This window comes from Halyomorpha halys, unplaced genomic scaffold (assembly GCF_000696795.3).
Source record: "Halyomorpha halys isolate HHAL.00 unplaced genomic scaffold, Hhal_1.1 Scaffold1182.1, whole genome shotgun sequence".
In the NCBI taxonomy this organism is placed as follows: Eukaryota; Metazoa; Arthropoda; class Insecta; order Hemiptera; family Pentatomidae; genus Halyomorpha; species Halyomorpha halys.
In genome coordinates this window covers 42,650-56,557 of record NW_027105578.1, presented here as the reverse complement: position 1 = coordinate 56,557, position 13,908 = coordinate 42,650, and the positions used below count along the sequence as shown (strand labels likewise).

At 30.1% G+C, this 13,908-nt stretch overlaps 1 protein-coding gene across 1 annotated transcript; it reads right to left on the bottom strand.

Annotated features, from left to right (window-relative positions):
- Positions 1-244: 244 nt before the first annotated feature.
- LOC106688709 (uncharacterized) lies at positions 245-6,672 on the bottom strand. Its single transcript, XM_067052210.1, has 3 exons — positions 6,453-6,672; positions 4,668-4,967; positions 245-380 (listed from the first exon to the last, which is right to left on the bottom strand). Exons 1-3 carry the CDS (start codon positions 6,626-6,628, stop codon positions 245-247), a joined length of 612 nt encoding a protein of 203 aa, XP_066908311.1. The 5' UTR covers positions 6,629-6,672.
- Between the last annotated feature and the right edge of the window lie 7,236 nt (positions 6,673-13,908).

Here is a 13,908-nt window from a genome sequence, read left to right as displayed (position 1 = left end):
CAACAAAAAAATAACACTAAGATAACTTCTACTATAAGATTGAAAATGAGAGATCAGGATCAAGGTATGACTAAAAAAATATTTTTCAAATGAAAAATAAACAACAACCCCTTGAGCAAAAGGCAGATGATTTAAATTTAAAACTAAAAGTTAATAATATTACGCTTATTTGAACTTTTTTTAAATTTGAAAGGTTATTTAATGATATATCACTACATTTTATTAATAATATCAATTAATTTGACTAACTTGATAAGTTGGTGTAGTATAATCTCATATACATTTTTCTAACACTAGCCAAACTTGTGCCAGTTGGATATTTATTGCAGAGCTCTTCTTTTTTCTTTGTACCCAATTGGTTATCACAAGAACACAAAAACCTGAAATATATATTTATTTTTTATAAATCAAATAAATAAATGTAAATTTTAGTTCTATAGAGCATACAGGGTGTCCCAAATGTATTCCAGGGTGGCGCAAGTGAATGCCACTTTCTCAAAATAATACAAAAAAATACATTAAAATTAAAATAGTGAATATACACTGTTTTTTTTTCTTTTCCTGCATATTCGATCACTTTAAGAATTATTGTTCTGGCATTTAACTTTTTTATTTTGATAAGGTTGCTGCAAAAGTATTTTAGCTCTACTAGGGTTACGTGAACATTTTTGAGCCCAAGATGGGTGATGTGGAAAAAAAACTATGGAAACCACTGTGAAGAGTGAAAAAGTTGAATTATTTTATTTATTCACTATCAAACAATAAAAGTTAATTTCTTAATTCTTTAAATTTTAAATAAAGAAACAGAAACTTCTGTTTTCAACAAATGTACTTATATATTTAGTTATTGTTTTTTCTTCCATCATTCCCTATCATTAGCTGTGTATTAAATACAATAACATTTGACATGTCTAGAGAAGGTAATACAAATATTATAAGTTAGAGAATAAGTATGTTCCAATATGGAAAGAGTGTAGGGTAATTCATATTATATACACAGGGTTTCCCATAAATAAAATCATTGGCCAATTAAGGATACAAGGAAGCAAAATTTAAAAAACTCAAAAGGGAGAAAACTTAATTCAAAATTGTCTAAGGTTTTATCTAAATTAATACGATTATTTATTCTCCTTATTTTCTTATTTGGAAAATAAAATCATTCTGAAGTCTGAGGAGATGAAGGGGGACCATAGGGGAAAAAGGAGAGTCGGAGACTTGTTCTCAGAAGAATATTCAGAAGGCATAGGAGTGGAGGGCATTTTGAGCAATTGCTGTAAATAAAATTTGTAAATATTGGTAATAAAATAAGAAAAATGATTAAGTGTATTTATTTAGATAAAAACCAAGACAATTTATTTATTTAATTTCTGCTTTCTCCCATCCTCAATGGACCAGTGAAGGTAGGCTTGTTTTACACCATATAAGCTTAATAAATGAAGATGTTTTTTGATATCTGGGATATTTACAGTCTAGTCAATGAAGAGGAATAGCTGTTTTAAATATCTAAAAAGTTTTAGAAATATTTAACTTTGCTACTTTTATTACAAATTTTCTCATCTTCAATTTGATACCTCTTACATTTTTTTTTAGAGAGCTTTAAAGTAGATTTATTTGAGGTTTTCTTTGAAAAATCAAGGATAACAGCTAAAAAACACAAAATTCTGTTTTATCCTTTACTTTTCACTCTCACTTGTTGTTGTTCGTTAGGGCTTAAGGTGTAAAATCCAATGGTTATCAATGCCCATGTACTCTTATTTTGACTCCACTTCCTTTGTATTTATTTTTATTTTAGCCCTCATGAAGAACTACTCATATTCTCAGCAATCTCTCAGTCTTTGTATACAATCAAATTGAACTTCCATCTTTGGTTTTTCTGTCATTCCAATTGTATATAACATTGAAATGATTATACTGTTATATAATATTACCAATAGTTACATAATCATATCATTATATAATATTACCAACTGCAATATGATCATACCACTATATAATATTACCTGTTGTAGTAATATTATTTTGGAATTTAATCTTATAAGTTTACCGAGGGCAATAAAATTTGTTAGCATTTTGAGTGTCTATGTACTAAGAAAATTAATTGTAGGATTTGTGATGTTAACATGTGTACACCTGGTAATTTTATTTGGATCTCAAACATGTTTAGCGACAAAAAACAATTATGAAATAATAGAAAGAACACAAATGAAATTTTCAAGAAGTATAATAGGTATCAAAAAGAAAATACCTCATCAGCAACAGAAAAGTACATTCTAGGATTAAACTTAAAAGCCTAACAAAAGAAGCACAACTGAAATGGAGGTGGGCCGGATATGTTGCCAGACTTGATACTGTAAAGTGGTCCAAAATTACAACAGAGTGGATACCAAGGGAGCACAAGATATGAAGAGGAAGACTGATTACAAGATGGTGAGAAGATAGTGCAAAGAGTAGGAGAATAGGGACTGATGGACTTAAGTAATAAAGAACTTGTAGTAAATTATCATTTATAGCCTAGTGTTCAAATACAGTATAGAAAATATTTTATTTAATTATATGCCAATTATTATTTTATCTTAAATTAATGTAAAAAATTTAATCAATAAAGAAGTAGAAATTTTGTAAATTGTTTATAAACCTGATTCATACCTCTCAAGGGAGAGGCTTTTAGTTCTGTATAGAATGTAATTAAAATTATTATTATTTGTGATGTTACAATGAAAATTAAATTTTTAAAAACAAAAAGGCAATTTTTATAGCAATATAACATAAAATTTGTAGAGAAAATGGATCTCAAAAGAAATGGAAAAGTAATTTTATTTATTTTGGTCTTTCATTAAATGAAAGGGTAGATTTTAATTAACTAAAATAAAAATAAAACTTTGCTTTGAATCAGATTATGATAAAGACCATTTCAAATACAATAACTTGTATTTGTGTACTGAGTCAATGCAGTTATTGTATTCACAATATTTCAATTTATTGAATAATGCTAGTTTTTAAATATAAGGTTTCAATTTTCAACCCCCCCCCCCAAAAAAAAAAACAAACAAATGTCTGATTCAAGGATTTTTAGAAATTATTTTCTTAAAAATAACCAAAATGGATAAATATAAAATATTTCATGCTAGTAAAAACATATAAAAAACAATTGTTAATCAATACCTCAATGTACAATATTTCTATGTGCATTTATCAAGGTTTTTGGGAAACTCGGAAACAAAGTTTAAAATACAGGTCCCAATCTTATTTAGTTGTTTTTGTGTGAATTTCATAGCTTTCTATGAATCTTTAACAAATAAATAAATTGATTTAGAACATTGTAGATTAGGAGCAAAACTTCCCAAGAAATAAAAGAATAAAAATATATCAAAATGTCAAAATTGACTAAGAAATATTGTAGATTAAGATAACAATATATTCCGTAATGTTTTCTAAATAGATAAATAATACATATCACATATATAAAAAATTATGTTTTTATTTAAGTATATGCTTTATATTCTGGAAATAGTCCAGGTGGGGGCAATAAAGGTACAAAATAGTAAAAACTATTTATTAGCAACCAATGTTTTGCCTCACTTTGTGGGGCTTTCTCAGTAATGAATAGTAGGCATGGTTTCACTTTTCATTGGTCTAGTTCTATATTTACAATTCTATCTCTCATTAATATACCTATTATTAATCAGTTTTATATTTATCTATATTTATATTTATATCTAAGTTTGATTCTTTCTTTTCTTTTCTTTTACTCCCTTTCTATTCATATTCTAACTGTATTGTCATATCTTACAACGTTTGTACCTTGTTCGCATCTAGCCCTGATGATACAGGCCAAGATACTAACAACTAAACCCTCTACTAGAGCTAATTGTTGTGGAATTTAGGGAGGGTTTTATGAATAAATACAATGAGAATGTGTTTTCACTAATGGATGTCACAACAGACTGTTCTAGCCCCAAGGAACATGTAACTATCCCATGCTAGAGCAGTGCCGCTATCTACAGTTTTATTTTAGAAACAAAATAATGAAACCTATTTTCTACAACACTAAGTGACTGCTAGGTCTGAATAGAAATGAACTCTGATTACTAATAGGAGTTCTCATAGGTTATTGCTGACTTAAAGGACATTTTAAGATTTGTGGAGTAGTTTGCGATGAAACTTGTCACTTTTATGGACAGGCCCCAGAAACTGCTATACATTATGTAGCAGACTGTGACCAGTACGAGTCACTAAGATATAGTCTTATAGGCTCTGATAGAATCCTAGAATATGATGCTTTCTCCATAGAGTGGTTGTCCTTTTAAAATTTCATTAGATAATCAAAATGGTTCAACTTAGAGGAATAATAGGGATTATAAGAATTATTTCATTGGTCTATCTTGCGGTTGGCAAAAAGGACCAATGAACCCACTTGCTGGATATGTCCCCCCCCCAATATTACTAGTACCAGTACCAATAACTCTGCAAATAGGGGTTAATATTTTGTACTTTTACTGAACGCCACTCAGACTATCTCTCCACAATCTACAACATGTAACATGTAATTTTTTGTTGTTTCAATAGTGAACAGATAAAAAATTAAAAAGATTTTATTTAGGATCTCAACTTCATTATTTAATCACACAAATAAATAAAGATAACCATAATACCCATCTGTAAATTACCTGTAAGTTATCCCGGCATAAGTATATCCTTTTCTATAACAGAACTCAATACATGGTTCAGGAGTTACAAATTTTTGCTTGATTGCCTTTTTTGTTGCAAATATTCTCTCTCTCGTACCTCCATCGAGGAAACAGCCGATGTAATTTTGGTCCATTTCATTTGACAATTCGTCATGTACTTTATAAAAATTTATTCTATCAGGACCTCTACACATTTCATTTATGTTCCCATTGTGTCTATAATAACAGTTGGCAGTAATATCACACTGTGGTCTACTGTTAGAACATAAACAGTTGAACCTGAAAGTGTAAGAAAATTCTGTTTTTAAATTCATAGAAAAAAATTTAGTATATAATAAATTTAAAGTAATGCACTTAGAGTAGCCTTAAACTTAAGTAGCTTACAAGGTGTAACAACATATTCAGGCCTTTAATAATCAGTTATGCATATTTGGTAATGTAAAAGCCTAGTGGAAAAGAAATTAATTTTTTCACTAAAATGTTTATTACTTTAAAGAAAACTATGTATAATTACTAGTCAAAATTGTTGAGCCTGCAACTATCGTTAAGGGGAATACAAAACAGTGGCTGTTTCAAAATGTTAACAAAATAAATAAATATTTCATTCGGAGATCCATATCTTTAAAACTACCAACAACACTAGAAAACCAATAGAACATTATTCAAAATAGAGTAAATTTGCTCAAATATTACTTGGTTTATACATTAAAACATTAAACTTTACAATTAAACAATTAACATAATACAGCATCTGAAAAATCATGAGTAACGCTATCTGGCGGGAAGCAATGAAGATCTTATTTCTGGCGGGCTGTGATAAAGGTGTAAGTTCTTTTACTCGCTCATAGGTAGCGTTACTAAAATATATGGGAATAGGCAAAAATCTACTACCCCTACGAAGATAAGTGTCATAAACTAATTTATAGAACGCCGAACTAGCTTCATTTTGAGTGCTAGTAGACATCTATTCGTCTAATTTTATTGGAAATATAGTTTTTCTTAAATAAATTTTTTTTCCAAACAACTAGAATTTAATGATTAATTGATTTTATTTTGGTAAATATCATGAAAACTACTACTCCTACAAATATTAATGTTATAAACCACTTTATATCACATTAACTTTGATTAGAATGCTAACTGACATAGATGTAGATCTAATTCTATCTGAAATACAGATTTCCCAAAAGAAATTCACTAATTTCTGCTTTTCAGTATATTTTTAATAATATATTGCTTTTGTCTCGGGAACTATTGAACGTAAATAGCTCTGTTAGTTACTATAATAGTCTACTTAGCAATACCCAAAGTTTTGAAATAGTAATAAATAAGAACACAATGATTATAGGCTTACTATATTATTCTATATTTATATCAGTATCTCAGAAGTAAAAGGAATATATCACATTTCCTTCACGTAAGTTATAATGTTATGAAATAAAATATTTGTTTTAATCATATTAATTTTCTAAGTAATCTTAATGTTAATTTTTTTTGTGTTTAGTATTTTTACTGTATGCCTTCCTATTTGATGTTTATTGGGTTATGAATAATGAATGAGTGATAATAGTAATAATAAAATAAAATTAATTATTTAAATTGAATAATTTAATAATAGTAGATAAAATAGTATTTACAAAAAATAATAACAATCTTACAGTAATAGTAATCATATAGCAATAGTAACAGTAATTAAAGTAAAGTAAATCATATAGCACAGTAATAGTCATTCATAATATAGCAATCTTACAATAACATTCTTACCTTGAATGAATACCAGCATATTTGAAGCCTTTACCCTTGCAATGATCCACACATATTTCTGGAGTTAGTTTTCCACTCGAAACAAAGCTCTCATTTGAAATAAATTGATTGTGAAATTCTAATAAAGTGCTTTTGAAACATCCTATGTGAGTAGCAAAATCTAACCCTAGAGACATACAAATGAGAAACTATAATGAATATATAATATTGTTTAATCATTATAAATATTTTTAAATTTTATGAAGTTGGTAATTGGTCCTGTCAAGAGAGAAAACACAGTAAGCATTTTCTTAAAAGAAAAGAAGAGGGTCATAAGACTTTTGCTGGGCACACTATAGTAGTAATCATTTTATCTCCTAATGGAGCAAAGGGCCTTAACAAATTCTAGCCACTGATCTCGATCATTAGCCAATTTTTTATCTTCTCTCCACTGCCGCCCCAACTGGTTCACCTCCCTCATCACTGATCTCTTCCACATGTTCCTAGGTCGCCCTTTCTTCCAAGCAACCTGTGCATGTTTCTCTATAGCTGGATCAGGCTTCCTTTGGGAGTGACCAATCCACTTGGCTTTAAGAAGTACTCGGTACTCAAAGTCTTCATATAATATTTTTATGTTGTCTAATATTTTTCTGGGATTTCATATTGTCCAAGCAGCTCCCACATCATTTCCCTATCAACTGAGTCAAAAGATTTTTTGAAGTCTATGAAGACCATATATAAGGTGCTTTTACCATTCCTTACTTTTTTTTATTATAATGCGCAGGGTCTTTATAAGATCAATACAACTCTTTCTGCTTCTGAAACCTGCATGCTCATTCCTTCCTGTGCACACTCTACAAAGCCTTAAACATCTCAAGTAGCAGAAAAACAAACTAAGATCATGTGATTAAAAAGGGATATGACCTGGTGGTCACTGTGTGGATGGGTATAGGTTGAGGTCAAACTCTCAATTGATATCATCATATAACCAGAGGTTAAATTTAGGTCGAGGTAAAAATGTATTTTCAAATTTGGTGTAATGGGTCACATTACCAAGTATTATCTTTTGATTAGCTGCCCTAAAAAGGTGCACCACTTAGCTCATTTCTCATTTACGATTGTATAATGAGAATAAAAATTTGAAATAGAGTGAGTACTGAGAAATTGGTGTAGGAAGATTTGCAGGGGTCCTTAAACAGCAAATAACTGGGTTCTCACATAAAAAAATAATAAACAGGAAAGATACAAAGCTATAAGTTATAAGTAATGTGGGCCGTGTGTAGCTCAAGGAGTTAAGTGACTGCCTCTTGACAGCAATGGTGCAGACCTGGTGGGTCGACTTTTTTTCATTTCCATGGTGGACTCACGTAATGAAAACTTGACCCCTACTCTGATTGGGATCGGTTGGTTACCTCTAGATAACCCATCAGCCCCGTATGCCCGAAATGATCAGACAGGAGGTCATAAAAAAAGTTATAAGTGAGGCTAATCCTGAGGTTAAAAGATGCAGGCGTCTGCATGTGACAGTTATCTATCTCTCGTGCGCAGCTAATTTTTAGTATGACCAACCACGAAGCAACTCATGATAGTACAACAGCATTATCACGACAACAAATATTATAGTTTACACGATAGTAGAGGTAGAATACGGTAGTATTATAACTAATAGTATTGGATACCATATGTTTAATTTTACTATGATAACCTCTAAAATAAGATTTTCGAGTTCTATTTCGTCAAGTAAATGCAATTAACTTCTAAGACAATATCTCCTATGTCGATAAAGAAAATAAAATTTATACTTCTTATCCTGAGGTATTGTTGTATGTACCATAAATACATACTATGTTTACAATAAATTTATTATATATTTCATAACTTAAAAGATATTTCATCATAATTATTGCTACGGTATAGAATTAGTGTTGATGGAACGATATAGTTTTGGTAGACCTAAAATTAGTTTCAGTTGAATGGTACCGAATAATTTATACGAAATAGTAACTAACTGACGTAGTAAGAAATAGTAACTAACTATCAAAACTGTAAGTATCTAATTCAATTATAAAAAAAAATAATAATAATTATAAGTTCATAAAGAAATACTATTCTGGTAGCAACATTGAAAACTGAACATACGGAATCAATATCTGATATTCAACTCGTTAATTATAGATCTTTTACCTCAAAGGTAAGTAAAATACACTGTATTTTCCGCAGTTTAAACAGATGTTAATAAACATATACCTAATTAAAATATTATACTTATTATATTTATTTTTAAAAAATAATGTATACTTGATGGAAATTAGTTTCCAATAAGTATACTATTTTAAAGTTACCTCTACACGTTTGTCAAATAATGATAATATCTGCATGCACAAGCCTGTGGATGAGTTATTTGGCTTGGCTGGTACAAGTTGGCTTAAATTCGTGGCCGTACCGTTGAGTGTCGGTTCAGTTAGAATTGTTTTAGAACTATCAACTGATAAATATTTGTGATCTTCAAGTTTTAATGAACTTAAGAATTTCCTCAACCTTTGGATTTAAAAATTAATTTTTTACACCGAATCGATAGAATGTTAAAATATATAATCTTAAACTAAATCATTGAATTCGAAAGTTGAGGATTTTTTAAAATGAATTGAAACATGAAGATCACAAATATTTATTCTGTTGTCTTGAACAAGGCTGAATAAAAACGTGTTTTGAGTTTTTTCGTTTTTATATACGCAAAAATAATAATAATAATAACCCTTTAATTACATCCCAAACACTCAAATCCTATATCGCAACCTTCGAAGAATGGCGCCGTAATTGGAGGATCAAAATAAATCCCATCCCATCAAATACTCTTCGTCGTAAGCCTACCGACTGTCCTACAGTATCCTTTAATAATGTTCCTCTTAACACTGTAGAATAGATCCGCTACCTTGGACTACAACCGGACAAACGACTAACCTAGAATCCTCACACAAGACTGAAAAACTGGAAACTGCACATCGATTTCGACTAATACTGCACTTATTAGACAAACGGGCTAAACTTCCAATTCATTACAAAAGATTGATCTACATAACTGTAATAAGGCCAATCCTAGCTGGAGTTGAGCTTTTGGGCTCCATGAAACCTGATTCCTCTCGTATCCAATCCTTCGTAAAATCCTCAATGCTCCTTACTTTGTCACAAATAAAATCATCCATTAAGACCTTAATTTCCCATATGTAACTGACCTAGCCCGAACCAGATATCAATCCTTCCATTACAAAACCCTCTTGTTTCGAACCTTGCTTCTTCTTCTATTCCTGACAATCCTCTGAGGTGCCTGAATATATGGACTAAGACTAAGAAGTGTAGAAATATGATCAGAGTGCTATTTATGGGTAATTTCTCTATATAACAGTGTCACTCTATTTTGATCTTGCATAAAATTTACTTGATGTATTTTTATGTAAATAGCAATAAAAAAAAAAAAAGAAAGAAAATACGTAAAATATAAAAATTGAATCTGTATACTGTCCCCTGTTTTACCGCTTTCAATGTTTGCTTTTGTGCCTACTATAATTTTATATATTTCGAAGCGTGGATATTTTATTTTAAGATATCTTATTGTCTATCTAACTAAAAAAATACATTAGCGCTTTTTCTAGATCAATCAATTGAGAATTTGGGTTAAACTCAGTTTAATAATTTTAGGATTGATCTAAGTAATTTTCTATTCTACGCTGATTTCTACTAACCAATAGTCTAATTTAACTATCCACAGGTTTGCTTTTTATTATAATTTAAAAAATATATATAGTTATGTAATTGACTACCCTTCGGATTGGTTTGAAGTTTTCGATGTCACCGCTTTCCAAGTAAATGCGGAAACAATCGTTAAGTGAGGCTCATTGCATTTTATTGTAAGCGGCCAATTACATGAAAACGTTTCGTCCTAGAGAGGTTTTCAAGTCAATGAGCATTTCTATAAATCCAATTCTGGATAAACTTTAAAAATAAATATATTTTTTTTTTACAATATAAATATTCTTAAACAGTTAACCCTCCGCATCGAACCACACTACACTTGTCTATACAGATATTGCATAAAATAAATAAAAAAAATGAGAAGTATAATTAACCTTATAAGAATAGTTGTAAAATTTAACCTGCATAACGGATCCTGAACCCAACTATTTATTTGTTGACGTTTCGCCCTACTTTGCAGGGCTTCATAAGGACTAAAGAAGATACAAAACAACTTAAAATATGTTAATAAATAAGAATATAAATACGACAGGTGAGTGGTTTTGATTGGTTTATCATTTATTTATTATCAAGGCCGTACTCAGCATCAAAAGTAGGGGGGGGGGGCAAATCATAGTCGATCAGGTTGTGACATTTCAGCACGGAAAAGGAGAATGAAACCAAAATTTTAAGAACATTATATATAATTTTCGTAGTGCTTTATTTGTTATTACTATTAGTATTTGCTTGAAAAGAACAATTTTTATTAAAGTAATATTTTTTTTTCACTCCTAATGGGGAGGGGGGGAGGTCAGCCACCCTCTCCTGCCTGTGTATATTATTATTATTATATTTTATCTATTCTTATCTCATTTTCTTATTTTTCAGTCTCTTAGCGTTTACGACTTTTGTTAATACGTCTACTGTTCATTTTAAATGTAATACTCTATGTTATTTCTTTTTTATCCATACTTATTGTTATACATTTTATTTTTATATATTTTTGTTCATTATTATATAATTTTCAATGATGAGGTGTAGATAATTGACCGTAGATTAATGATTGGAGAAGTCTGTCGGGGGGTGCGGTCAGCAAAGTACAACATAAATAAACAAAACCATAAATAAAGATGGTTTTGTTTATTTATGTTGTTCTTTGCTGACCGCTCCCCCCGACAAACCTCTCCAATTATATAATTTCACTTATATTTACATAATTGTTTGTCCCACCTTAGTTTACTTTATTGTCATCTTATTATTTTAATGAATAAGAGCGAAACGTTGGTAAACAATAAATAGTTTTTTTTATAATTTTGATAGTTTTATTGACCGCCATTCGGACTATCTTCCTGTATTCTACTTCATACAGTCAACTATCTTTTTCCAATTTTCACGTATGTTATGTTTATTCTTGATCGTGGATTAATAGGAGAAATGATGGTCGGGTGGTGTGGTCAGGAGTAAACAACATTAATTATAAGGTATTCTTATTTTATTACGTCGTCTTTTATTTCGTCTTCTTCCTCATTTTTCTTAAGGTTTTAATTGTTATTTTTTTTTATGTCAAACATGCTACGTAAATAAAACTTTATTGTCATCTTATTGTCTTACATTGTCAACATATTTTTAGTTGTGTTTCGTCTTTTTAAGCCATGATAAAGACCTGCAAAGTCGGCCGAAACGTCGTCAAATAGTTTAAAAATATTTTTCGTTCCTTTTTAACCGCACCCTTGATCATCTCTCTCATATTCATTTACGGTCAATAATTTTTAAATGCAAAAAACAAATTACATTGATAACGACCTCCTGGTAGATAACCTATAAATGTAGTCCACTGGTACTTTACTTTAGATATTTACGTATAAAAGATATTTACTTACCTTGTATCTTTGGCAGAAACAAACACCAAACACTCACTAATAAAGTCCATCTCATTTTATATTTTCAGTTGAATTTCAATGAAATAATATTTACAAACATAAAATAAATAAAAATAATACTGGTTATCGAATAAATAGATCCAAATTGAATTATGAAAGACTTGGGATGAGGGGGACTTCTTCTCTACAGAGAGAACAGTAAATCGAATGGAGGCTGGCACTCTATCCCCATAAATGGCGTTTCAATTGTCCTCTCACGAAGGCACCATCAGATATCATTCAAACAAGAAGAAAAAGAAGCTGTATTCACTGGCTTTGACTTCGGCATTATTGTCTTTAATATTTCAGTCCCTTACGCGATTTCTTTTACTCATTACAAGTAATAGTACAAGAGCCGGGAAGAAAAAAAGGCAGTTATCTCATCCCAATTTTTAACTTAATAAAAACTATAATTACTAGTCTAAATTGATGAGACTGCCAAGTATAGGGAGGGGAATAAAAAATGGCGGCTGTTTCAAAACCTTAAAAAAGCACTAATTTTTTATTCGGAGCTCAATATCTTGAAAACTACTATCAACACTAAGTATAATGGACTATAAAGAAGTTAATTACCTTTACCTTCGTAGGAATAGTAGTTTTCATGATATTTGCTCAAATAAATTGGTTTATAGTCGTTCCGACAATAAGTTTGATCTATGAAAAACCTCATTTCCGAAGCCATTGGACGTACAGATGTCTGCCAGCGCTCAAATTAAAGGAAATTTAACTTACTATAAAGTAGCTTATGACACTTATCTTCGTAGGGGTAGTAGTTTTTATGATGTTCGCATATGAATATAAATTTGGCAAATGAAAATTTGTCCGGACAACTATAAATCAATTTATTTTACCAAATTTCATGTAAACTATTACTCTTACGAAGATAAACATCATAAACTACTTTATAGCTCATTAAACTAGCTTTAATTTGAGTGCTAATAGAAATCTGTATGTCCAATGGTTTTTGAGATATAAATTTCTCAAAATAAATTAACTAACTACTAATCTTGCAGTAGATTTTTAAGAAATTTTGCTTTTTAAAAGGTTATATCTCGAAAACTATTTAACGTAAATAACTCTATTAGGGCTCTTATTTTAGCAAATTTACTCTTCTTTAAATAATGTTCTCTTAGATTTTCTAGTTTTGATAGTAGTTTTTAAGATATATAGCTCCGAATAAAAAATTATTGTTTTTATAAGGTTTTGAAACAGCCGCCATTTTTTATTCCCCCTACCTATCGAGATGGAGCGGGTGTAAGAAAGGTCTTTGAAAAATAAGAAAGAAAGAATGGAAGAACGAAGTAGGGGTTGTTGAAGGTGATTGGAAATAATGTTACAAATAAGGATACGAGAAAGCTCCCTGTCTTCCCTGTGTGTCCCTATAATTATACATAGTTTTCATTAAAGTAATCGAAAATTGGGATGAAATAACTGTTTTTTTTTCTCCTCGGCTCTTGTATTATTATGAGTATCGCTTAAATGCCTCGATATGAAACATGATTTTGTCCTTTATACGGAGGTTTACATAAAGAAGAGGTTAATATAAATTAACGCAAAGTCTGTTACTAGATCTGCTAAATGGATAACGACGTCACGCAACAGACCGGTTGACTTCCACATCATTTTGTTGTTCCGATAGGTTAGTTACTCATAGTTAGTATTTGGTTTGTATATTTGTTTTGAACGTTATTGAACTCAAATGAAGTAATGCATAAAACTAATAATAATACAATGGGAAAAAACTAGGAGAGGAAACAAAGAACAAGTGAGGTGGAGGAAAGATTGTGTCACCATGCTGTGGAAGATTTTATTATCTCGTAAAGATCACT